Source organism: Passer montanus, unplaced genomic scaffold (genome assembly GCF_014805655.1).
Source record: "Passer montanus isolate IOZ18808 unplaced genomic scaffold, ASM1480565v1 scaffold21, whole genome shotgun sequence".
NCBI classification, from domain to species: Eukaryota; Metazoa; Chordata; class Aves; order Passeriformes; family Passeridae; genus Passer; species Passer montanus.
In genome coordinates, this window is record NW_024366703.1 from 8,432,701 (window position 1) to 8,460,391 (window position 27,691).

Sequence of the window (27,691 nt, forward strand, 5' to 3'; positions counted from 1 at the left end):
AAAATTTCCACTGAAAATGAGGGAAAGCATGAGCAAATGTCACCGCTTATTTCAGGCAGTGAGGAGAATCTGGGCCACAGAAGTCCCAGTACAGTGTTGCTTATTTGGGGGGGTCTGAGGAGTCCTGAGGGGCATGAATAGGGCAGTGCATTCCCTGGGAATGAGCTTTGCTGTAGGACAGCTTTTTGCAGAGAGCAGCATTCCTGTGGGCAGACCCATAGCTAAGTACTGCTAAGTTAAAGGAGATGTGTGGGAATGTGCCCTCTGTTGATAGTGTCAAATCTATCCTTTGTCAACTTCAAAAGGAAAAAGGCCCAGAAGTTTCTCTCCTGGATTAGATAAAAAGACGCCTCATGGGACCTGGGGGACTTCACCACAGACTTAAGGATAGCCAATTGGACAGGAGCCAAAAAGTCCTGCCTAAACAATTTACTAGAAAAAGAAGAGAACAAAGAAACTAATCGCTTTTGTGAGATGTTTTACCAGAAGCAAGAACCTCTTACACCTGGCTCAGTTTTTCTCTGTAAAAAGTTTTGTTATTTTGCCTTTTATTAAAACTTTTCTGTTTCCAACACCACCACAGAAGCCATCCTGCTGATTTTATGCCTTCTAAAGTAGCTGAGCTATTTTGGGTGTGATATGGGTCTCCAAGAGCTCATAAGACCTGGCTCAAGGAGACCCATATATCAGAGCTGTTCCTGGCTGCCCAAAGGTTATGTGCAAGCATCTCAGGTGCAGAGGCTCAGTGGTTCTTCTGGGGGGCTGGACTCCCACCTTGGATGAGCCTGGCTGCTAGAGGAGAGGTGTGACATTCCCAGTGCTGACCCCTGTGAGGACTGTGTCTTCACACAGAAGCCTGGGTGTCAGGAGATGGACAGAAATAGGGATGGAACTCTTCAGAATCTGTGACATGACAACTGCTGGCACGATTACTGTTATACTGCTGGTGACCTAAGGATGTCAGTGGGACAAAATTTACAGGGAGAGAATTTTTTGTTTTGAGTTGGAACTGAGAGAGTTAGAAAAGGACAGATAAGGTTTTGGGCATATTCACAAGATCCTAAGGGACATGAGAAAGGATTTGGTTCTGCAAAATTGTTTTTTCTCTTTTTTTACCCAGCTGTAGATCTAGGTCTCATAAATATGTTTCCATCCCCCTATTAATCTTTTTGTGTTGTGTAAACCCTTCTGCTTGTGGCTTTCCCCCCAGAGATTGTACCAGTCTAGTCTGGCATGCAGTTATTGCTGTCCCTGTTCCTCTCTTCGGCTTCTGTCTCTGTCAGCACTTGGAGACCCTCAGGGTTACTTTGGCCTTTTTGATTTGAGCTGGCTGTAAGTGCAGAGGTGTGTGGATGGGTGATCAATACCTGTCTTGGTTGTTTTTTATGTCTTTATTTTTCTCCAGGATGCTGCAGACTCTGCTATCCCAGTGGAGAGGAGCTGAAGTTGATCTGAGTTGTAGCTCAGACATTCAGCACTTTCCATAGCAGTGACAACACCACTGGGTATAGACAACTCCTCAGACTTAGCGGCTGATACCTGGTTTGGGTTTGGGGGTGCTACAGGCTAAACAAATGCCTTTGGAGATTAACCCTCTCAGATCTCTCTTTGACTGCTGGAATCATCCCTGCAAAGTTTGATTAAAAGGATTGGTGTTTTGCTTCAGATCCTGGCCCATTTCCACTTTAAAAGGGAAGTGCTTTGCACCACTAATCAGAGAGACATGCTCAGGGGCACTGCCTTATCACTTTCTAAGGCTTTAAATGAGTGGAAGCATGGTTACCACTTCCCCTTTCCATCCCATGGCATAATTTATCAAGGTCTTTAGCTGCAGGCTGAAACTCAAGTGTCTTATCTCTCATTGGCTCCTGCTTCTACTTCTCCATCTGGGAAGCTTTCTTGTCTTCTATGCCATTTAATTTATGATTCAGTCTCCTGGGAACCCTGGGAACTGCACTTCTTTCTCTTGAGTATATATTCCTTCAGATTGTTATGGGACATATGATGATTCCATGTTCAAAGAGCCAAGTTGCTCCCTTGGTGGCCCTTTGTTCTGAGGTTGATGTGATGAAGGAAGAAAAGAATGTGAGGGCAGATAGGAAGAGAGACAGGGTCTTGGCTGTGGTTTATGATCCTCCTGAATGTGATGGGGTCTGTGGTGTTGCCATTTAGGAGCAAGGAATGGTGGTTACTCACATCCTGTGTATGCAGCAGTGTAGAAGCAGCTGCAGTTCTTGTAGGAATTGTAGGAATTCTATAAAAAAGTGAAAAGTTCAAGTCAAAATGCTCTTCTGTGATACTGATCTTTTATCTGGCTCTTCTTCACCTTCTGAAGTAAGTTTGAACTTGGAAGACTTTTGCCTAATTCAGGGAGTTGCACAGCAGAGCAGCATCTCAGCCTGCTCACTGACAGGAGTGAAAAGGAGCAAATCCACAATTTCTCCAGAGGCTGTTGTGTGGTGCAGCTGAGTGGGAGTCTTACAGTGCACATCTGAATAACTCCTCTGGCTCAGAGGAGAAAATGCTTCTGCCAAAATCTGTTGAACCATTTCAGTCTTCTTTTGCATCAGAAAATTTTCCTTAAAACATATGCAGATGTCAGTATTCACCCACAATCACTGATAATGTCTTACAAAACCTATGGATATTATTTCCTTTTTTGGTTGCCTGGTGTGTCATCAGAGTGTGTCCAAAAATTTCAGCTGAAGTAATTTGCTGCAAAATGGCATTTATATACTTTATTTGAATAAAATTCTGGTTTTATCAGGGTGGATACATTTATAATAAACTTTTTTTCCCCAGCCTCAGTAGAAAGAAAAATAATTATTATTTATAATATTAGAATTCAGGTGGGGGGACACTTCTCTTTGAGGTGTTATAGAGGGGCAAAAATTTTCCTGATTCTAGAAGCTACATATATCTAAGCCCAACTCATAGAAGTAGTTTAATATTATTACTGGTTGTAACTATGCTTATTTAGGAGCACTTGAGAGTGCTTATGTTTAGTAGGACATGAGTGTATGTTTCAAGTTTATTGAGTATTTAAGAATAGGCTAAATGAGCATATTTGCTGAATTGAAGTCATTTATCAGGTGAATAGACTTCAACCAGCAGCCACAGCTGAGTTGATGCTAATTCATAGGGATTCCTGACCTCAGTTATCAAGTTATCAATTAAAAAACTTAAGTGGCAAATTTCCCCAGGAATGAAGTGGTTGTTATCTTTTAGGTTTGTTGTTGTTGTTGTTTTTAATTAATGTGAGATTTCTCAGCAGTGAAACAGGATAGAGAGGCAAAATTAAATGTTCATTTCCCAGTATAGAACTGTCTCTTTATTTTCATAGAAACTAAATACGCCATGTTCAAATATATATTTCTTTCCTCCATTTTTTCCTCCATTAACTAGGAGCCAAAGGTCTTAACAGAAATCAATCCATGCAATTTATTTTTAACTTCACCCTGCTTAGCTACGATTGATTTTTATCTTTGCGATCGATGGTAGAGAAAACGGTTTGGCGGGACAATGGAGCACTCTCCAGCTTGTAGGGGCTGGTCTTTGAGTCTTTTATTGAAGGAATCATTAAAAGCTTATTATGAAACTAATAGGATGAAGACGTTTAAATGATGAACACGATTACACCTGTTTTAGTGGTGAATAATGCCTGCTAGAGCTGATCTCCTCTCACTCCTATTTAAAATGCTGGACAGCACTCCAGTGGGGGAAATTAATCCTTACAGATGAAAGAAAGTGCATCCCACGTGCTAGTTAAAAGCTGTTCTTAAACCAAGGCAGGCAGTAAGTAGTTAGCTACTTTCCTATTCACTGCTGGGTGCTTTTCATCCATTTCTAGCACAGTTTCATCTTTTCTGTGCCAAATATTACATTTGGAACTTGAGCCTAAACATCTCTTGATAAGAAAAAATTATTAAAATTTCCATTTATTTATTTATTTATTATTGATTTTCTTTCTAGAGCTTTTTGTGATGTACTTTCTTTTATCACTCTCTCCCCTCCCATCACGTTGTCTGATTGATCAGCTGAAGATGTAAAGTATTGCCTTGGCAAACTCATATGTTTCCTCTGAAATCAAGAGGAGGTTTAATGTGTACAATTATGCTCTTCTCATAAGTTGATTTCTGTGTGGGTGATGTGCACCTGCAGCTCTGATGTGGCTTGAGTTTTGGTGTAACTGCACATTTTCTGCAGGAGTTGCTTTAAAAACAAATGCAATATTTTTACTCAATATTACTCTGTCCTTTAGCTGTGCCATCTTTGCTCTGAGGGGAGAGAGAGCTGAACAGAGACTGGGCCAGTATAATAAATGCTCCTTTGTCACAGCAAATTTTCTCTGATGGATGTGATGCCCTAAAGAGCGTCATGTTTTCTAAGCCTTCTGAATTTACCAGGCAACTTAAGGGTGCTTCATGCACAGAAATTCCACAGCACACTCAGGTAATTGCATACTGTTCAATGACTGTGCAGAAGGCATGATGTTAATGAAAACCACAGGGAGATAATTCAGACTGGATGGGACCTGTCATGATGGGATTTATGCTGGGGCAGTGGAGAACCTCTACTACACAGAAATATCTGGAAGATTTCTTTTCCTAGTCATGGTGGGTAATCAAGAAGGAAGAACATTACAGTACGTTCATGTTCTTTTTCATCTTCTGAACCTCTTCTGACTGGAATTGTGGTAAGGCTTGGGAGAGGAGGCAGAACTTTTCAATCCTCATACTCACAAACCTGTGCAAGGCCTAGGCAGGGCTGTCTCTGAAGAAACCCAAAATCCCTTGGTAAGGGTGTCAGTGGAGCAGCCTGCCTGCTGAACTTGCCATGACTCTTCTGTGCTTTAACCCACAATTTGATTTGGGGGATTTTATGCTCACAAGATGGAGAAAGGGAACCTAAAGTTAACGCAATGTGGAGGGATGCCAGGGCTCCCTATGGAGGTGGAGAGCACAGATCCAGGACGCTGCTGCAGCACTGATACCATCTCATTTGGTGTTATTGGAAAGGAGGGGAACTCTACAAGCAGAGGAATCACCTTGGAAAACAACTGAGAGGTTTATTAAAAATAACATCAACTATATACTATTAAGAACATACTATAAACAAGAAGTGTAAAATTTGGTTCTCTGAGCTTTTTGCTCACTTTCCTGCAAATTCTTTGAGCAGCAGGAGGCAGATGGGGTCCTCCTTAGCCCAGGGGCCTTTCTGAGCTTCAGTAATTTCATGTTTGTTCCATCGATATCTGCCTTATGTTGGAAATTATGGGTCCCAGCATAAGCCAGGGAGATGATAAAAAAGCCTCATACACAGTGATCTACAACTCCTCACATCATCTAGGGCTTCTTTGCAGTCTGAGACCTCCTAACTCATTCTGCTTGGCTTCCAAACTCTTTCAGATAAACAGGTGTTTTTGACTAAGATGAACTTCAGTCTAAAGAAAAAAAAAAAAGGAAGCAAGCTTCAAAGCTTGCTTTTAAATAACCATATTTAATCATTAACATGAGAAATGGCTCTGTGTGTTCCTAGACATGTCACAGAAATTCCTGAGATAAATAGATTCCATGACAAATTTTAGGTACTTTTTTGCAGTCTTGTGAACATATTTATTTTCTTCTATGTTTGATGCACTCTGTCTCATTACAGGTCAGGAGGGGGAATGAGCCAACATATCCAGACTTTCAGGGCTTTCAAAGAGAAATTTCTCATGTTTCTCAAGTGCCAGCTGATATAAGTTAGATGAGACTTTTGTTTTGAATGTGGAAATACTAAAGAAAATTAGTAGCTCATGAGTGGAGGGAGGAAGAAAGAACACAGGTTAGGAAAGACAGATGTGTTTAATGACAAACACATTTGTCCATGGGAATAATTTCTACTGGCTAGAAGCCCAATTAAACACATAAAGTAGAAATCCAGAAAAACAGATTAATGATCCAGTCATTAGCGATGGGGAAAGAAAAAGACAAACCCAGCTAATTCTGTACTGAGCATGACAGATGAGCTCACAGCAAATAATTGGGTGACATTCATCAAATGTGAACTGAAAGGAGGCATTGGAGGGCAAAACACTGCCATAATCTCTGGGATTTACAGTGTTGGAGCATTTGCTCATAGGAAAAGGAAAAGTTCATCAAAATAAATTAAGTTGGGCCTTCCAAAATTCATTCTGTACCACAGTGCTTGCCAAAACTTTATTGGAGGCTTGATCATTTTTTTGGAACTGTTATAACTGTGCATGTAAATCATACGAAGATGAGACCCTGGCTGGGAAAAGCTTACACAACTCCTGCCAACAGAATTGTGGGTGGCTTCATATTAACTGGCTCAGGAAGACCACAAACCTCAAATATTTCTATTTCTAAACCCTTGTCAAGGTGACCTAGTCCAGGTGGAAGCCTGAAAGGGAGTTTAACTATTGCATACTGAACTTTAACAGTGTTTTAGTCCTAACTTTCTGTATTTAAAAACCAGACAAACAAACAAGAAATTCAAACAAACCCCCTTCAGGTACCAGTTTTCAGTGGGATAAAGCCAAAAAAAAGATGTAAAACCTTTTGAGTGTGGCAGACTTGTAGTAGAACCTGTTGTGGCACAGGAAGTAGAAGTTGATCACCCCTTCATATTTTTGCCACTGTATGTTTACTGGATTAACTGGAAGATTGTAGGACTGTTCCAAATATTAACTGCTCATCCCAGCATTTACAAAGTGTGTAAATATTCATGTCCTCATCTACAAGTTGAAGACCATGTCTCAGCCCATCTGAAGATGTGGATATTGAATCCAGGGTTCTTAGCAAGTAGTCACCGGGCATATTCAGATCATGTCAGAATTGAGAATTTGGGTTTTCCATGGAGGCCGTAAATATTAAAATAGAAGAGGGGATATTAATATGTTCTCTGAGCTATTTAGACAATATCTAGAAGTTTGGGAATCCTTCGAGCAGTGCTTGTAGAGCTGAGAGAGATAAAGTTACTGCAAACATGAATTTTTGCCTTTTGGCTGGAGTCAGTATGAATCAACTGCACAGTCTGTTCTCTCCTGTGAAAATTTTATTTTGATGTGGAAGTATTAAATGGGAAATATATCTTTTAGAAGTAGCACTCATTGACCTTATTCAGCCTGCAGAAGAGAAGGCTGCAGGGAGACATTAGGGCACTTTCCAGTACCTAAAGTGGCTATAAGAGAGCTGGAGAGGGACTTTGGAGAAGGGCATGGAGTGTCAGGACAAGGAGGAATGACTTTGAACTGAAAGAGGGTAGAATTAGATTAGATACAAGAAAGAACTGGATTATCTTTAAGGTCCAAACCCAGACCTATGATTCAACAGAGCAGGACCCTGAAATACTCACTGCTGTGCCAGTCCACAGTGCACTTTCCATGAAGTGAGAGTCCAGTGACTGCTGTTTTCTCCCTGTCTCTTCTATTGGCTTGTTCTGGGTCCGTGGACAAGTTGCTTTAGATTTTCCTGTTTGTGTTTACCCTTGGCTTTAACTAAATGTTATCTGTATAGAGTTTATTTGCTGTCATATAGGTCATTCTTATGACCTTATGCCATGTGTGCCATAATAGTGGTTGTTTTTGTTTTTTCTTTTGAGGGTGCTAAATACTGTTATGATGACATTATAAGTAAAATTAGGAAAAAATCTGAGGGGGAAGTCTTAGTGTAAAAGCTGGCCCTACTTCTAAACCTCCCTTTCTTTCCAGTTTTTCAAACTGCCAATGGAAAAGCCTTGAGTTGATTAGATATCAAATTTCATGACCAATAATAGCGTGTCCTTCGAATGACAGCTTCTCCAGGGAAGAAAGCCACTATCTAGAGGTGATATTGCTGAGAATACAATTGATGCTGTAGCAATATTCTATGTAAGCTCATTCTCAAATATCACTGTCAGATAAAGGAAGTATATCTAGGAGAGAATCTAGGACCTTTCTCTTAGCTTTATTGGAAACTTAAGAAGCCAACAGTGATATTCCATACAATAGACCAGTGTTTTGTGCACTGTTTTATCTTAAGACCTGCAAGACTGCCAAACCATCAGAATGTAGGAAATTCACTGATGTAAGCCGTGTTTCAGCCAGGTCTGAGATGGTGCCAGAAAGAACACCTACAGCAAGAGTAAGTGACTCTTGACAGGTTTTAGAGCCCATATTTTACAAATTATCTGTGTTAGATCTCATTGATGCATGGCATTTTTGCATGGGCTTTAGTTCATTCAGTCTATAAAACTGCAGATTTGGATGTCTATCAGTTCCCCCCACGCACATCCGTATTCAGAGAGTATAATTTCAGAGAAACCAGTTTCATAGTGACAAAGGGCATCTAAGAGCTTAGCTCCAGCTTTCCAAGAGCGCATTTACAGTTAGCAGTAAATGGTGCTAGTGTGGATCTCTGCTGCTACTCACTGTAAAAGGTTGTTGGAAGACAATCCTGGCCTCAAGGGATTTACAGTGAAGACAAGGCTGAGAAGCAGCAAAGAGGGATTATCTCCTACTTACAGGGGAAGAATAGAAGCACAGAGACTTTAAATTACTTGCCCAAGGTAATTGAGCTGGACCATGTGACGAAACCAGATCCTCCTTTTCCTCCCTCTCAGCACTTTTTTCCTGAGATGTTAAAAATCACACTGGATTTGAATCATAAGAGACAAAATGGAAAGTTCAATAGTACAGTTTAAATAATTCTTCATCCCTTTCAGGTTTGTGATTTCTTTGGAGTTACCCAGATGCCTTTAGGGACAGCTGTGCCTGTCATAGAAAATATACCTGAAAGACAGTTTGTCAAGCACTTTTAGAGGTGTCATCACAGAGTGTCTCAGAAGGGTCATCACTGACTTTCTTTGGTGTTTCCATAGGTGACAACTGGTGGAAGAGCAACTTACTATGTTTCATACAGACGGGAACCTTTTGCACAGATCAAATTACCCAAATACTCCCTTCCAAAGGTGAGTCCACCATTTGTGAACGTAGACATGTAATATCTTAGGAAGACAAATATGTGAGGTTCCATAAGGTGAAGTGCCAGGTCTTTCAGTTGGATCACAACAACCCCTCAAGGTGCTACAGGCTGGGGACACAGTGGTTGGAAAATGGCTCAGTGGAAAAGGACCTGGGGGTGTTGGTTGGCAGCAGCTGAACATGAGCCATCAGCTCCTGAGGTGGCTAAGAAGGCAAATTTTTATCTTTGTATCAAAAATATTGTTGCCACCAGGACTAGGAAAATGACCTGTTATAACACAGATTTGTTGCTGGCCCTGATTTAGAATTGCTGCATGCTATAAAATCAGGGATACTTTTGTAATTTAAAGATCAGAAATACTTTAAGGCTAGGTGTCATGGAAAAGTCCTGGAGCCATGTAAAGGAGGATTGTTTATGCTGCCCTTAGTTACTAGAATATTTTTGCTCTACAGTAGTAACTATCTGTCATGTGCAGATTAATGAACTCTGCTGGAGTTGTACATATGTGAGGTTGGCACCAGGGTAATGCAATATTTCCACTGCAACTGGTAAAAACAGATTGAAATCATTGGGCATTTTGCTTTATTTTCACACTGCTGGAATAAGTTGGGTACCTCCTTAATCTTTAAGGAATTACAGCTGCTGGGCAAGAACAAACCTCCTGATTTAGTCTTCCTTTGTTGAGGGAAATGGCATATCTCTCACTGATTGTACTCACTGGGATAGAATTAGACCCTCAGATGTTTTTTCTTCCCATCTCATGCCAATAGGATATGTTAGGTCTATTAAAAATAGCCCCATTTAATCAATCCTAACTTTTCATCTAGATACCTCACACAAAAGATTAAGATGCCTCCTAGGCAGGATGAGGATATTGAGCTGATCTTCCTCCAGATATTCTTTCCTGAAATCAGGTCACTCCATCCTTTGGGAGACTTCCAGAATTATGATTTCTTGATGCAGAAACAGTGCAAGGAATTAATCAAGGCCTCTTGGCCTCTAGAGAAAGTTTAAATAGATACAAATAGATAAATGGAGTCTCATATAACCACAGTCATCTTGCTTCTAGCTGAACCTGTATCAGTTTGTTCCACAATGGTAGCAAGGGTGAAGTGCTTCCATACTCATCACCAACCTGAAAGTAATTTCCATGAACCTGTTTGAAAATGATACCAAGAAAATGCACTGTCAAATTTCTTTGATATTAAAACTAAATGGGGAAACCCTTGTTAGACTATTTTATATCTTGGTCAGCAGCAGAAATCCAATAGAGGTTAGTGGGTGGATTATTTGATAGCCCCTATATTGTGGGATAATTATCTCAGATAAACTGTCAATAGGAAAGTGTGTTATTAAAAATCACTATCAGCAGCAGCTCAAAGTGATATCTATACCTCACCTTCAAATAAATGTGAACTCTAAGGTTTTTTGAAATCATCTCTTGCCAGCTGGAAGCACAAGCCCATTATTTCAGCATGTGAATGAAAATTATCATTGCTTTTAGCCTGGTGCCATATGATGCTTAGTGACTATGAAGACTCCAGGCTCCAAGGCTGTGAATCTTCCATGAGTAATAAAACCGACTTACACATTTATAAATAAAAAATGAAACTGGATGAAATTCCTTGAAGGTACCAAAAATGAAGAAAGCAAAAACCCTTCGCCCAGCTGGTGATTATTTAAAAAGTGAAATGCAGAAAAGTCACAATGCTGGTAATTTATTGGCTTGCTCTAACAGAAAGTTGTTAAACATACCTATAATTCATGCTCCATCTCCATTCTTTCATAATTCATGGTAATTACTACATGTCCCGAAGGGCAAAGAAATACAGAGATCCTCAGTAACAGGCCTTTTGTCTTCTTTTAACAGGACATGCATATTATCAGCACAGATGAGAATCAGGTCTTTGCAGCTGTTCAAGAGTGGAACCAGAATGACACCTATAACCTGTACATCTCTGACACCCGAGGCGTCTACTTCACCCTGGCCCTGGAAAATGTGAAAAGCAGCCGAGGACTGGAGGGGAATATTGTCATTGACCTTTATGAGGTATGCAGTAAAGGTCACCCTACAAAGAGCAGCAATGGCCTGCTAGTTCAAGCAAGTGCAAATCTCTTACCAGTCTCCCAGGATTTTCATTTGTTTTAGGATCAGCTCTGAGGCATTTGCTGGATTTGATGCTGAGTTGACTCATGTGGGAATAGATGCAGTTATTCTGCTGTAGGTGCAACAACTGGTTGGGTTCAAGTCAATGTCTGGTTAGCTATGTACCATTTCCAAAAGGAAAAATCATTATCCTTCTCATCCTAATATGGATGTCTATAAAAAGACTAAACATACAGGTTTTTCCCTCTTGGGCATCTAGAGACACCTGCTCACAGGCAGGGAATCTGGACTGCACCTTCGTGAGCACTGAACAGTTTGTGAGCTATAACCAAAAATTTGTAGGTGCCACTTGCCCAGAGATGACAGATGGATAACTTCTTCCCCAAACTATCTTCCAGCCTCATGCTTCTTCCAAGCCTGTCAGCCTTGGCCAGCAGCAGTGCATTCAGAGCTGTTCCAGTTCCTGGTTTCCTCAGAGCATTCTGGTTTTGGTGTGTTATTACTTGTTGGATGGAAGATCTGCTGAGATCCAGGGCTTAGTGCTTTGCCAGCAACAAACAATTAATCGGTAATACTAATAGAAATGGTTGCAGGCTGATTACTACTGTTACACACAGAAATGTTCTTGCAGCTGCATACGGAGGTTATGACTATACACTTTTAAATTTCAGTCAGAATAATGCTCATTTAACAACATAATCAATTAGTTCACAAAAATCCACATCGTTTTAGTCACTGAGGGAAAATTCACAAATAACACATTGATTAGTATGAAGGACAGGGTTTATGTTTTTTCTTCACCTGGTTAAATAGATTTTTATGCCTCTGAAAAAGTATATTTCTTTGTTATGATGAACCAGCTAAAATTAACATGCATTGTCTCACATTCCTGGGCAAACCTGTGTTCTCCCCAGTGGTATATCACAGACTTTTCACTGTTAAATGCTAATAAATTTTTACAGAGTCATTTAAAGAGTAGTATCACTCCAGGGGCTTCAGAGTAGAAGGATTTGCATCCTGACAGTTGCCAGGAAGTTGCAGATTTGCAAAAAATTTCTTCTTCCTGTCTCACTTTCACAGCTGTGCAACAGCAACCAGACTCAACATGAAATCTTCTTGGGGATGTTTTGACAGGACCATATTCTGCTGGAATGGGTTCTGCTGACAAAAATCAAAACATTTGAAACAACTGGCTTGATTTGTTAGAATTTGGATGTGGAAGGAAAGTGAAGAAATCAAGTTTGCAAAACATCAGTGTCACAGCATGTTCAGGATTCCCATCTTTTGTATTGATTTTTTTTTTTTTCTGGTACACAAAAGAATCCCACACTGCTTCTGATGTGATCTTCTGTCTCCCCTGATTTGGCAGTCTGTGGAGGCAGTGGGGCAGACCCCATCCTCAAGCTCACAGAGCTCAAGTGTGAAGGTGCAGCATGCCCATCATCAAGCCCATCATCAGCCTATCTGCAAGAACTCAATGAAATCCAAAAGTAGGCTGTTTCCTAGGGATTTGCTTTGTTACCATCCTTGTCTTTCTCTTCCAAAGAGAGAAACCACACAAGCTTTGCAAAATATACCTTTAGTGCCATTTGGTGTTCTAAGATTTGATTGAGATGCCTTCCTGGCTTTTACAGAGACCTTCCACTCCTGAGAGTGCTCAGATGGACATTGCTTTTGGCCTGTTCTTCCGACGTATTTTTTTTCACCTCTCTCCCTTTTTCCTAGGTAGCAGGGATCAAAGGCATATTCCTGGCTAACAGGAAGGTGGATGACCAGATCAAGACTTTCATTACCTACAACAAGGGCAGAGATTGGCGTTTGCTACAGGCTCCAGACACTGATCTAAGAGGGGATCCTGTACTTTGCCAGCTGGTGAGTGGCAGATCTTTTCCAAGGCACAACTGACTCCTTCAGAGATGCTTATTGTAATCTCTAGGTTAACTGTGTTTTTTCTCTTGATCTTCTGTGTGTTAAATTAATTCAGTAAATTTCTTTATCTATAGCTTCATAGGATTTGACGGCAAATTCTGACTACCTTTCTTGATGTATTTAATAGAATTCAAGTCAGAATAAGGAAGTTGCTGGGGAAAAGTGCTCTAAGTCAGCTTGTTGTTAAAACAAGGGCAGACATTCTTGTTTGTAGTGCAGAGTTCCTGCTTATCCATCAAAGGAACACATGACCTATGTGTGCTAAGAGCAAAGGGGTCGTTTTCAGAAGGATCAGAGCATTTGTGTGCAGTCACCAAGGGTTCCTCTGATATTTAAAATTAATAGTTTTGATGAATATTAAAGCTTCTGCCTTTTGTTTGTTTTCTGTCAACAGCCCTTTTGCTCACTGCACTTGCGCCTGCAGCTCTCAGAGAATCCATATACTTCAGGGAGCATTTCCAGCAAAGAGACAGCTCCTGGGCTGCTGGTGGCCACAGGTAAGAACAGAAGTGCTTCTCACTGCTCACCCATGCCTCACTGGGAGCCTGAGAGTGTATGAGGTATTCCCCATTGGTGTAAAACCTTTCAGCTCTGTTTCAGCAAGTGCTGAGCTAATTCACATTAACTCCCATTTGCTTTGGGCTAGGAGAAAGCATATGGCCCCAAGTTCAAAAAAGATTTCAGGTATTTGTTTCTCTACAATAACCCATTTGCAGATCTAAGCCCACACTTTCAAGGTACCATTAACCAGTGGCATTACCAGGTCCTCTCATGTTGTTACAACCACTGATGGACATGTGTACCTGGAGAATAGTACCAAGGCATGCACTCCTAGGAGATGTCAATATGTCCCACCTTTCGAGTAGCAAGCCCAGAGTTGACAGACAAAGTCTGTCAGGTGAACCCTGGGCTTCCTGGGTGCCTGTCTTCTGCACAGCACCTACTTTTAGCTCTGTACTGCTGCAAGACAAGCAGCATTTAATCAACACTGCACAGGCCATTGGTGTTGTGGGATGTTCTGCAAAATAGTGCCTTGGCAGGTTGTGTTGTTTAAATGACAGCCTGCTACAATATTTCATGGTGGCAGTGGCAGAGCCACTGTAATTAATCCACAGGATGGATGGGGCTACCAGCCACCCTCAGCTCTGTGGGAGCTGCTGGCTAACAAAGTGCTTCCTGAATGGCTGATGCTATTGAAAGCTGGACTCTGAGCCATGGAGGCAGTTCTGTCTTTTCAAATGGAGCCTATTACCTGCACTCAGATATGTCTGAATTGCTTAACTGTTTTTTCTAAGGCTCAGTTTATCTCCTTGGTCCTGTTCAGCATAGCAGTGCCCTGCAAGTGTGGGCAGTTAACATATTTTCTGCGTGAATTTACACTATTTCCTCCAACCATTTTCATTCTCATGTCCTTCTGTGCTTCAGTGTGCTTGCCAGACTAAGGCAGAACCAGAGACGGGTTCCCTTCATGACATTTATATCTCAACAAGGGAGACACCATGAGATTTCCAGTTCACTGATCCAGGCCAAATGAAGTGAGATAATTTGGTTCAAACCTCCAGATATCCCCATGCATAGCCAAGTGGAGTCATCACTCCTGGCAGGTTGCACTTGCTAGATGGATGCTTACGAACAAGCCCTACTCATGATGCTGTAATTACAAAAGCTTTTTTTTTTTAACATTTTAGGAAGCAGATAGAGGCAGCAGGACTGTGAGATTCTAGGCATTGATCTAAATTGTTAGTAAATTATGTTCTTTTCAAACTGCCAGTGCATGGGATGAATGCTTTCCCAGTCTAACAATTAACCTTTAAAAGGCAGAATATAATTTCTGCCTTACTGCTTTGTAGATGAACAAACCTTACCTGTTGGGAATATACACATCTGTTTCCACTAACCAGTTTCACAACAGCAGGAGCATCTCACCACGTTGCTGAATGCATTCAAGTGTAAGCTTTGCAATTTTTTCTCACAAGTGTTGGCTGCTCAAACATTTCATTTACAGTGAGACATTTCCAGCAATGATTGGAAACTTGGACACTTGGTACAGGACAGAGGTTAGATTCCTGCAAATGGAAGAATTATTTTTTTTAATCTAATTGTACAGCTGCTAAATCCTCTTGACTTGTTTGGGAGTTACATTTTGTGAGGTGTAAGTGCATGCAGCTGAAACTAGAGGAAGAGAATGCAGGAAATAATGGAAAGACAGAATGAAATGATAACAACCAAATTCTTGCCTTTTTACTCACTTTCCTTGCCTCCATCTGTAAATCCATGTTTGAAAATTTGGAGTTTCCATTTTGGTGTTTAAAATATAATGATACAAAACTTACACTGCTACTTTTAAATCAGTGTCTAATTCTTGAGGACTTCCACTCATGATAAGATACTGTGCTAAGAAGATGTTTGAACTGAAGTAGATAAAACAGTAGATTTAACCTGGATGTTCCTATAGACTGACCTTCCGTGTGGTTGCCCACATTAGGTTTTCCTTACAGCCTCATCTAAAACAGTGACTCTTGCTGTGTCAGGGAAGAAAATTAAGTAGATGGACAGAATAACATTTCCTATATTCTGAGCACTGATGAAAACACCCTTCTTGAGTTGCAGTGCCTCCCAGAGCCAGAACTTTTTTGAACCAGCATTGACACAATAATGTGGTTAGTTGAATTCTGTGATGGTAACAGGAGAGTGTCAACCTATTTTAATTTCTAATTTTCCAGCATTAAATGTCAGAAATTTAATTAACATTTTCATTAGCATGTTCATCCACAGAATAATGTCGGACACTTGTGTTGCAGGCAATGTTGGCTCTGAACTTTCCTACACGGATGTTGGCGTGTTCATCTCTTCTGATGGTGGCAATTCCTGGAGACAGGTATGTTCTGCACAGCAAAGGAAACACAGACCCTTTTGCTATTCTTCTGACTCTTCCTTCCCAGTGGAGTGGAGCACTCATGCAGTACCTCTGTTTGCAGATCTTTGAGGAGGAATACAATGTTTGGTTTCTGGACTGGGGAGGGGCACTAGTGGCCATGAAACACACGTCAGTGCCCATCCGGCACATGTGGTAAGGAAACTTGTTACTTTGAGAGGGTGCCAGTGTCTATAAAATGAGCAGGTGAAGTCATTCTTATCTTTGTTTTACCACCATTTTGTTTCTATTGATGAGTATAGTGATTTTTGCACCATTTTATAAATACAATGGCTCCATACATAATCACCTATGTTATGAATTGCTCTTTGCACTGGTAATGTACTGTGAGCCTCCAGCGGGGGGTTTCTTTCCTACAGACACATATATACTAAGTCATCCTTTAGGCTTCAGGTATTTCTGGGAGAATGTGTTTCTCGTTTCTACATTTTGTTTACAGAATTTAACATTAATCTGGTAAGACAGATAAAGGGAGGGAGAGGAGAGGGCAGTAGGTGTAGATAATGACAACAGAGATAGGTTGCTAACCCCTCAAGTATTTGACTATCAGTTTCCAGAGATACTGTGGTGGCAACTGATTAGAGTTGGAGGTGAAATAGGGCAAAATGATTTCTCAGTTGAAGACACTGTTTTGCTATAAATGGGTTATAACAGCCTAAGCACTAAGGATACCACTCAAAATTATCCTCTTCTTAGCTCTTGCCCCTCTGACTCCTGCACCAGTTACACATTCTGAAATTCACAACTAACACTGTTTACAGAAAATAGCTGTGTTAGTACCACCTTCAGTCTCAGGGCTTGATTGAAAGAGGGGCATATCTAATGGGCTGACCCACCCAGCTTCTAATGTTTAGAAGTGAATTAGAAATAGATTTCAGAGACAAGATCTGTTCCTGTGTACAATACTGGGTTGTCTCTCAGCTTGATGGTGCTAAGCACATGTCTGTTACTTTGCATGCAGAACAGGAAATGTGGTCTTCAGTCAAATAGAAGGAGAAAACAATGGTTTTTGGCAGCAGTGATGAGGTGTTAAGGTCTCCTCTACCTGAGTCATTGTACAAAATCCTCCAGTGAAATTGCAGTCATTCCAAATCTGGACACCTCAACACAGGTTGACGTCACGCATTTCTGGAGATATACTTTGGAAACATTAACAGCTACTTTTTCAATATAAAAAGCTTCTGGACTTTATGTTTCTGACCTGACAGATAACTCTGGGATGAATGCAACATAGATTTCTATAAAAGTTTGAATGTATTGCATTTGAGCCCATTTCTTGTGCTAGCTGTAGCAAAGAAATGACTGTTTTAGTCATAGAGTGACAGTGGACTGTTAACCACGGGATGTATTGGCTCTATAACTGGACACACAAAGGAGAGCAGTAACAGAGCAGACTCCTAAGGCTCTTGTGAAGGCTCTTTGGACATAAAAAGCATGCTACTAGAAGTGCCTGTACTTACATATTGGGAAAGATTTGGTCACAGGTTGACTTTTCATAGGAGCCGACAGCTCAGTTCACCTTTGTTTGCAGTGGTTCATTTCAGATGCTCTCCCTTTACAATAAATCGCCTGAAATGGTGTGTACAGTTCTGAGTGCCCCACCCACTCTATTAAATGAGTAGTGATTTAGATTTCTTATCAATAAGCTCCAACAGGTTTCCTTCAAAATTGTACCCTTTGGGGCTTTGGAATTTGCTTCATATTGCTTCAGTAGGCACCTGTTTTATGGGCAGGAGTGGAATAGATTAAAGGGTACATGTAAATCTATTAGTTCTCAGGCTGAGACATTGTACAATAAGTTTCATGCTGGAGAAAAGAGGGGTGGATAATTGAAAAGCTGAGAGAACTTTAGCTAAGCTAATGAAGCATGCTGTTCCCCAGAAGTTGAAATGCTATTTGGAGAGATAAGCATGCAAGCAGAACGCATACAAATGCACAGGTGTATGGGAAGATACATACATTTAAATAAATAGATTTAGGGCAGATAATCTTTCTGTGTGCTGTTGTGCTCCCAGAGTTCTGTGTTCCTATTCTTGCACAGGTGCATTCTGAGACAGGTGAAGGTGTCTTGTTAAGTGACATGAGGGGCCGAGAGTTAGGGAATGGTGACTGCCAGTCTCGGTTTTCCACACCAGAGATGTGAGGCTGGGGTAACCCATGGTTTATAATAAACACTATAGTGGCCTCCTGGTCCTTTGGTGGTGTGTCAGATACTGTCCTACCTACTTGGAGCAGGGGAGATTCAATGTCCACCAAAAGCCTCCCAGACAGATCCAGGTGCTCAGATCCCTGTGTGTGCCCACACATTCAACACTCCTCACTCTCACAAATAAGCTATGTTTGCCTTTAAGTACTCATAGGGCTAGAGAGATTGTAGCTAATGCCATATGGCATTGATGCATGGGTGGGTCAAAATATCCTGTGGTGGTGAAAGCAATTTTCATGCATTCAGGCCAGAGTTGCTTTTGCTCTGAGTGATGCTTCATGCCAGGTGCTATTCCAGACCCAGAAAAAGGTCTTGGCAAAGCATCTTGGTCCCTTGAGGTCTGAGGTACAGCTGCATAAAGTATATACATGTCCTTATTGCCAGTGTTTATGCTTTCTAAAGCTTTGATCTTTCAAACTGCATCAAGAGCATGAATTTAGTGGGCTGGGAAATGGCAAAGATTGGTGCTTGTCTGTAAATCCAGCTGCCGGAGCTTGCAGACCTTAGCCAACATTTAATTGCTGCATTTGCTCTAGAGTAAGTCTTTTTATGTGTATAAATGTTGTCTGCTTCTATCCCAGGGTGAGTTTTGATGAGGGAAGATCCTGGACTAAATACAGTTTCACATCAACACCACTTTTTGTGGATGGATCCCTTGTAGACCCTGGCATAGAGACTCAGATAATGACGTAAGTATAGCAGCTCCAGTTTTAAATTGTGATGGCAGAAGGGGTGCATGGAGATCCCCAAGTTCATGGTAGCCTCCTGATGTGCAGTGCAGCATTGTGTAGCTGCACATGCAGTGTTTCATGAAGGCATGGTGCTGTTTTCTGGGTTTTGGTGGTGGCCATAGGCCTGGCTGGCATGTTCTTGCATTGTGTGGCAAATAGACATGGAGCCAAGCTCTTTCCAGCAGTGATAGGGGCTATAGCAAGGGGAGATGGTCCCACGCTGTAGCCTGGGAGTTCAAATAGAGCAGTAGACAGATCTACTTCTCTGGAGAGTGGTGTAGCTTTGGTCAGGTTCAATCTAGTGACAACCAGAGGGCCTTTCTCATAATTACTGCTGAGATTGCGTTCCTTGGTTCTGAAGGCCCAGGGACTGCAGTGCTCTTCAGAAGTCAGAGATCTGTATGACTGTACCTCATGCCAGTTCTGTGCTTGCTCCAGTTGTGCAACATAGTTGTCTTTTGATATTGCTGTTGGGTATGAATATCCCCCAACCTTGTTGCTTGCATTGTGGGCCGTACATCCAGTTTTAGCTCAAGATAAAAGTGTTCTCATTGTGCATATGCAGAACTGAGCTCAGAATAACCTTCCTATTCTGGGGTGTAGTATGCTATGGCTCACCCATCCCATGGAAGGAAGAGCCTGGGCTGGCACTGATGGTGCTGGGACCTTCCTCTTCCCAGGAGTGCTGAAGCACTGGGTAAGGCTGGTGGAACCAGTGGAGTGATGTTGGTTCAAGAACAGGCCAGGATTTGAGTTTAACAACCAGGTAAGGGAAGTTTTTAAGTTCAAAGGCATCTTTAAGTAGTCATCTGACCTTTTGCACAAAGATCAGAGCACTGTGCTCTGGGGTTCTGAACAAAGCAAGGACAAGATGCACTGCCTGCGTTGGTTTCAGAAATGCCTTCTTACCTGTGCTTCTTTGAACTGGATGAAACAGCTTTCTGAAAAACATCAGAAAGCAAGGTAGCTAAGATGCCTTAGACTGAGGCATGCCTGTGAAGCATACTTACATACAGTGGCATGAAGAAGTGCCTTTGGTTAATCACATCAGATCACACTGTTGCACCACTCCAGTTCAGCAGCAGGACATTGATTTGATTATAAATTTCATCTTGCAGTCAATCTGCTTTTCTGCATCTGCACTTGGAGTTCCTGCACATTTTCACTGCTTGCAAGAGAAAAGAGATTCAGGTCAAGTTTATTTGCTTCTAGGCTTCAGTCCATCTGCATACTTATATGGCATAAATGCGTGGGTGGAACTCACTGCTGGTGTCACAGGTTGTGAGAAACTGAGTGCCATCAGTTTCTGAGGAAGTTGGGACAGGGTAATAGCTGTGTGTCTTAGACATTTCTGCTACTGATTTGAATGTATTCCAGCTGTTTCCAACATAAATCATAAACATGATTTATGTTGTTATGCCTTTCAAAACCAGCTCTACGCCAGCTTTACACAAACAGAAGTGACCATGTGTCTATACTTGAAGTTGAGCTCAGCTGCAAGAGAGGAGCTGGGGGAAAATAATATTTTACTCTCCTAACAAATGATCATTTGAACTGGCTTCTGTGCCATCTATGGCATGGCAGAAGAAATGTCTGGTTGCAGCCTTGGAGGGCTCAGGAAAGCATAGGTGACTCCCGTATAGCACATCCATATCTCCTGTGATAAACTGTCGTAGGAAGGACAGGCTAAGTAATTATGGTTATGCTTTACACAGCAGCACTCCTCTGCTTTATTCCCAGACAGTGCTGGAGCACAACAAGGCAGCCTCTGTGTCTGTCACAGACAGCTACTGAGATTTTATCAGAGTAGAGGTGGTGTCAGTTTTGGTGGCATTGCTCACTTTTCCTTTATTCCAAAACAATGCCTCGGCTTTGACTTTTTTCTTTCTTTTTTTTTCTTTTATTTTTTTAAAAAAAGCAATGTCTTTGTTTTGTAGAAGAATATATTGTGCATCTCTTGCCTTGCTATCTGCAAACATTGCCCTGTTTTTGCAAAGAGCAAAACTCAACAGCATATGATATGTGAGCCTTTTCAGGAGACTGCTGTGAGCATCCTGTTGGGAAAACACATATGCCAATTCCCAGCTAAAGATTAGAACCTGCAGTTCTCTTCACTCTGAGTGTTTTTTCTGCAAATGCAATGACAATGTGTAACTTTCTGTGTTGTTTGATATGGTGTTTCTCTGTGAAATTCTTCGTGCAATGTGTGTCCAGCTGCACGCACGTGCAGACACATGCACACGTGTGTAGAGAGATAGATCTGAACTCACATAAATCTGCACATCAGCACCTTCATTGAAATCAGTGGAGCTAATCAGTTGCAGCTAGCTGTGGATTTAGGCCATTTGCTTTATAAATTAATGCAGTTTTCTTTTGAGATGAAAAATGCATTATAAATCTAAGGTTATTGTTATTTATATCTCTGTAGTCTTCTGGTGGAGAATGTAGGAAGTGAGTTATCCTCCTGAATATTGTGTATTAGGTTTGTTGAGAAGTTTTTCTTTTGAAATCTTTGCAGGCATTTTACCATTATTATTGCCATTGCTATTGTTATTGTTATTGTCTTTATTATTACTGTCATCATTAGCAGTTTTAAAAACCATTCTTAATAGTCTGTAAAAGCTTTACAAAGAAATTTCACATGACACTTGCAATGAATGTTTTGAGAAATTTCTATCCACAGCATGAAAGGAACTGAGGAGGAAAGAGCCCATTTGTAAATCTGTATGCAAACCATTTCTATACAAACCATTTAGGTGCTTCTCCCAATGAGAATTTTAGTGAACTCATCTATAAGGGCAGTGTAGGGTGATGCTGAGCTTGTGTAAGCTTTGGCTGAGAAGAAATCAATGTCTTCCTATTGCTACTTGCCACCCCCAAACCAAGATTACACATGGTGGTTTGAAGGTACATGGAATTCGTGTTTGTGGGTAGAAACCCCAATGATTTCAAGAAGCTGAAGAGAGGCACACAACAGTCTGGGATTTGCATCCCAAAATGATCACAGGGTCAGTGGGAACTCTTAGACTTGAAGCAGCACTGAGGCAGAGAGACCAAGGCTGTGGTCATATTTGTGTGCTGCCAAACTGGGTAGGTTAGTGGCTTTTAAAAGTTTGTCTCTCATCCCTGAAAATGCAGAATGCTTCATCTAGTGGTCTCAGCTGATTCCTGTTAGAAAAAATTTTTTCCATAGATTTGCATCAAAGTGGTCTGTGTTCACCCATTTTAAAAAAAGTAATATTCTGAGGGGAATGTGCATACATAGTCATTATACTCCAACTATTATTAAAATATTGCATTATTAACAATATTTTCATAATACTATTTTATTAAAATCAATATATCAGTAGAATGAATTTCCCAACCTTCATTTTGTGCCACATGCTGTGAGAGGCTGTCTGGGCTGTTGAAAGGAGCAACCCTTTTAGCACACAATTTTGTACCACTTCATAGCTATTAAGTGAGCTTTTTCCATATCTGTCTTTATTGTATGAGTGTCCTAGGCTTTTTGAATCCTCTGTGCTTTGTGCTGTGTGTGCTTATCCTAAACAATCCTAAAAAACTTGTCATTATGGTAACATTGGTAATTTGCTTTATGAAGGGGCCTTATGTGATTCTCAATATCTAAGAGTACTCTGAATTGGGAGCTGCTTTTAGTGGGGTGTTGGACAGGATGTCTTGCAGAGGTCTGTTCCAACCTAAATTATTCTATGATTTCGTAATTTTGTATGGCTATAATGCTGCAAAATTAATTATTTGTTTAAAAGCTGGGGTGGGGGGGGAGGGTCTCAGTTAAGAACGTAGTTTTGTGATGCACAGGAAGGTATCATGAGACCAACTGAGCTGGTCTGCCTTGAACTGCTGCCTAACCAAAGTAAATCCACTGTCCTTCCTCCAGTCCTGGCTGATCATCTTCTGCAGCTCCTTTTGTTGTTGCTTTGACACTTCTCTCATCTGACAAGAGAGTCAGTTCAGCTCCTTTAGTGTAGAGCTTTGTACCAAAGCACATTGTGCTGCTTGGTGCAGGTCTGGGGAAAAAGGCTGCAGAGCACACAGAGTCCTCTAGGAAAATAAATTCATGAGTGTGGTGGCTTAGGCATGATCTCAGATGAATGCCTACAATGCACTAGCCTTTTTGAAATCTACAGGTTTCTAAGTTCTGTGCTGTACCCCTCACTGTTAACTAGTGTCCATTCAAATCAGAGACAAGATGTTGTCATGGGTCCAGAGAAGGGCTTTGCGTTGTTCCAGCTCTGACTCATAATTATTACCTCTGCCCACTTCATCTCCTGTGCTAAACATCTCTCCAAACCTATATTAAGAGGAACAACCTCTTTGCTTCACAGCCCTGCATCATTTTAGTGGACTCATTATGTGTGTATTTGTGCAGACACTCATTTACAGATGGGGATCATTAAGTTTCTCTGTACTGATAAATAAATATTTATGTAGACACACCCACGTGTGTATATAAATTTCTGTGTAGTTCTATGCATATGAACTTAATGATCTCTATATATGTGTGTATGCATAATTGAGCATTAATATTTGCAGTGAGCTGAAAGTTGGTCTGTCAACACTGCTGTGACTGCTGCCCTTGACTATGTGTGTTAGAAAATGTTCCTGGTTGTAAATGAATAGGGTACAAGTCCTGGCCCTTTCCAACACCTTCTTGTTTATGTGGCCATGCAGCTTTACTAGAGATGGAGTGGGAATAATTCTTTCTTTCCAGGAGACCCATAAAATTACTGGCAATCCATCACTGGATGGCAGAAGAGTGAGGAAGAATGAATAAGTAATTGGGAGATGTTGGAAAAGTTGAGATGGGTGCCCAGGGAGGTTTGAGGTGAGAAAGAAAGTATTAAGAGCACAGGCCACACTGTGTCAGACCAGAAGTCCCTCTAATTCAGTTCCATGTTCCAACAGTGGCAAGTACAGGATGCTAAAACTATATGTATTATACTAAATTACACTAAAAATGTGATTACCTTATATACTTTTCACATTTATAGAGATTTACAAATAAGGAACTTTCTTGGCCATGGCATTCTTTGTATTTCTAAGACATTAGTGAGTTTTCCCGTTTTTGAGAATTTTCCCTCTAAATACTTTGAACGTGTTTTTAGCAGCCACTTATCCTGTGGCCAGGAGTTCCATGAGTTATTCTTATTCTGAAGAACTGACTGGCCTGTGGAAGACATCAGCAAAGCAGACACAGGTATGAAGGCAATGTGGACAGATTCTGATTCACACTCAGCAGAGATCCAGCAAACTGAGTATGAGAAAATGACAACAGCTCCCAAGTCCAAGCTCCCACTGAGTTCAAAGTTACATGGGAGCCAGGAGTAATTTTCCTGTCTTTTTCTGATAAGGTGATTATCATCTTTTCTCTTCAAGCAAGGCAACATCCGCTGCCTTTTGCTCAAATCTTGCTGTTACATTAAAAGCTAATACAGGAAAGAAAATTACAAGCTGACACAGTGTCCTTGAAACATTCTGCCCCTTTGCCTAGGGGTAGGGAGCCATGGGTCTGCCACCTCTGAGTGGGTGTACTGAGAAAAATTAAGGTGAAACCAGTGATAGAAAATAGTGCCTTTGCTGGGATGAGGTCAGAGGAGCTTGTGTTCTCCCCCTGGTGCCGGGCTTTGCCCTCCACAGCACCTCTGCTTAGCAGCATCAGCAAATGAGAGACAGTGTGAGTGGAAGGCAAAACACCATGATGTTGTTTTTCCTAGAAGGAATTGAGGCTCTTGTACAACGTGCATGAAGAAAAGAGTCAGTGTTCCTCAATTCACATGGCCTACAGGTGCCGTTAAACTTTCCTGACATCGGTCTGGCCTCTTTTCACTTCACTCTGTGAGAAAAGAGGAAGAAACTGTCTGAAAAAAATATAGCTCTTCTGCAACTTTCACTGCTGCTGAGCCACACAGAAATTTGGCAATAAGGGAATCTGGAAGAAAGATTTCACCAGTTCTCTAGAAAGCTAAATCCAACTTGCAGCTTCCAGTGCAAAAATGAGACAGGGAGCTGTTGTGCTGAAAGATTCTGAACTTTGTCCTTACTTACTTTCACTCCCTTTGGGAACAAGGCTGTCCATCCAGCCTGTGCATTCTCTCAGGGCTACCAGAACTGTGGACTTCTTTAAAGATCAGAAGATTTCAAAGCCTGGTTTGTCCAAATTGCATGGGTACCATTAGATACTAGAGAAGACCATTAGGTTTTAATTGTTGTCTCTACTGTGGTTTTATCTCACTTTTCAGTTTTCCTTTTTTCTTCTGTTCAGTGCAATATTTGTTTGTGGGCAACTGGCATTGTTATTGGCTATGGATTTGCCTGCAAGGCTCTGATGTGTCCTTGTGAGTTCAGTTTCTCTGCTCTCACTCAGGGGACTGTGCAGACTGCAGTGCACAAACCTATATAAGGACTTCATAATAGAATCCATGAAATTAAAGTGAATCTGTTAAAATAATGACTGCACACAGAAAAAAAAAAAAAAGTAAAATTTGGAACTTGATTTGAGAACAGTAATTCCAAGTACAATTATTAAGTAAGGAAACCAAAATGATTGAGAGGATATTGGCATTTGCCATAGTGAGCTGCATTCCTGTATCATCTGATCTAATTTCAAAACCTTCTGGAAGTAATGAATAGCTTGGACTTTGTGAGAAAGTGATCAATCTGCTAATGGCATCAAGTGACTTTACAATGGACAAGAAAATGTGTGTTATAGGAATTCCCATTTTATCCCAGCAGATGATCAGTTTATACCCTGGAGTAAGAGAGTTGATTACCCATATCATTATCTTTGTTTTCAAGACTTAAAAACATTATTAACGACCCCAAGATTAATCAGTGTCACTTCCTCCTCCCATCTCCCTCTCTGCCAGAGGAGTAGTCTGTTTTTTAGCCTTTAGATCTCTGCATGAGTTCACCTAAACAGTCCACAAGAAGCACAATATTGATTGTGCTGTTAATACTTGCAGAGTGAGCTGAGATCTTTCTGTGGCACCTGAAAGACAAATCAGGTGATGAGAACATCTGCTTAGAGTAATCTTTCTCAGACAGCCCCATGTGATTTATTTGCCTTTAGGAAAAGGATGTCTGTGACCCAAGACCAGTTCCCAGCAGTTGCACAATGTACTAGGAAGATTCCTGGCAGAAGCCATAACACACGGAGAAGGCATCGTGCTCTGTGGCACATATTGTCCATCTTTGACTTTCTGGGGCAAACATTACTGTCACTGGAGTCAAGTGCTATTTATGGACACTAGATCAAATGGTATGCTAAAATAGTCAACACCATCAGTTGTATTTTGCCAGTAGGGAAGTTGAGGGAGAACAAAGGACATGCCTATGGTCAGGCTGTCATTGGGAGAGCTTGGCAGTAATGCAGGTCTCCAGAGTCCCACATGGGTATCCCACTGTGCAGGCTCTTCCCATTTCTTTGGGAGAGGGAGATGCTCAGTCATGTCTATAATGCTCAGACAAGGGGGATGGAGAGGTGAGCATATGCAGGGAGGAGGACTAGAGAAAAGTGTCTTAGACTGGAATTTGCTGAAGTGAATAAAAGAAAGAAGCCCTTGCAGAAGGAGCAGAATGAGCAGCAGGCTGACAGTTGATTTCTTTTCCCTAGATAAAAGGGCAAGTTTTGCAGTTGTATTTGCCTGATGGCAATACAATCCAGATATTCTCATCAAGAGAATTTGCTTTGTTTCCTGTGCTGCTGAGTAAGGACAGATGGATCTTGGTCCTGTGCTGTCCTCCTGCCTGCAGGCGGGCTGGGCTGTATGAAGCACCCAGGCCTGATGGAGGGTGCCCAGGAAGGGGCAGGATGCTGTGCACCCAGACATTCCTGAGTCTTTCACCTTTTTGTGAGAGCAAGATGTGAAATATTCTGGTGCTCTGATCACACCAACCCTCAGGGGACTGAGAAACTACATTGCCTTAGCACCTTCCCAGCTTAATCTCTCCCTAATCCTGCACAAGGAAAAGGGTGGCACAGCACACCAGCTTTTCTAGGAGCTTGTAGGCTCAGTGTTGGTTGGCTGCAGAGTTCACTCTGACAGATTTTTGATCACTGAACTGAATGAGTGTTGGAAAGCAGCTCTCCAGAACTTCCTCTTCTGAGCCTTCTTTGATATCCAGGCAAAGCTCATCACTGTGCTTCACCTGTCATATGCATTTGGAGCTTACATATTCTAAGGAATGGCTTCCACATTTGTGTTGGACATTTCTGGTTGGAAACCTGCTGATTCATAGGATGAAAGATTGAAATTACTGGATGTGTTACGTTATCAGGCTTCTGGCAAAGCAGCAGCACCTGCCTCTGCTGAGACCAGACCCATGAGGGGATGAAACACTTTGCTGATACCTGCCAGTATCTTTTCTAGAAAAGAGTGGCAGCATCTTCAGGTTTCAAGGCTGTCAGAAACTGGTTGTCTTTCATGAGTGCTTCGAAGAGAAAGAGCTCTCCTGAAAAACAGCATTAAAAATTAATATGCTTTCCCATCCCCCTTCCTAGGTGTCTCATACTCTCTTTCATGTTGCTGGGATTTCTTTTGAAGCAATTGTCATGTAAAGTGGTTTGAGAACATTGGTAATAAATTTTTTAGAGACCAAATTTCAAAAGGTTTGGTTTGTCATTCAGGAAGTTCTTATTTGGATAGCATTTCCTATCTGAAAAAATAATAACAAAAATACCTGTCTCCCCCATTGCCTTATGCAGGGTTTGTGCAGCTAAAGGGGAAATTGAGTCCAAACTGCAGGGCTGCTTTGTAATTACACGTTCTGCAGATTACATACTAATTGCACTTGGCA

The 27,691-nt window shown here is 41.3% G+C and overlaps 1 protein-coding gene across 1 annotated transcript in view; it reads left to right on the forward strand.

Annotated features, from left to right (window-relative positions):
* SORCS3 (sortilin related VPS10 domain containing receptor 3) overlaps positions 1-27,691 on the forward strand; it is a 263,846-nt gene that overhangs the window by 196,541 nt on the left and 39,614 nt on the right. Inside the window, 7 exon segments of the mRNA XM_039709347.1 lie at positions 8,863-8,952; positions 10,837-11,016; positions 12,799-12,945; positions 13,397-13,499; positions 15,804-15,880; positions 15,981-16,072; positions 18,725-18,832. Coding sequence (XP_039565281.1) covers positions 8,863-8,952; positions 10,837-11,016; positions 12,799-12,945; positions 13,397-13,499; positions 15,804-15,880; positions 15,981-16,072; positions 18,725-18,832 — 797 coding nt within the window.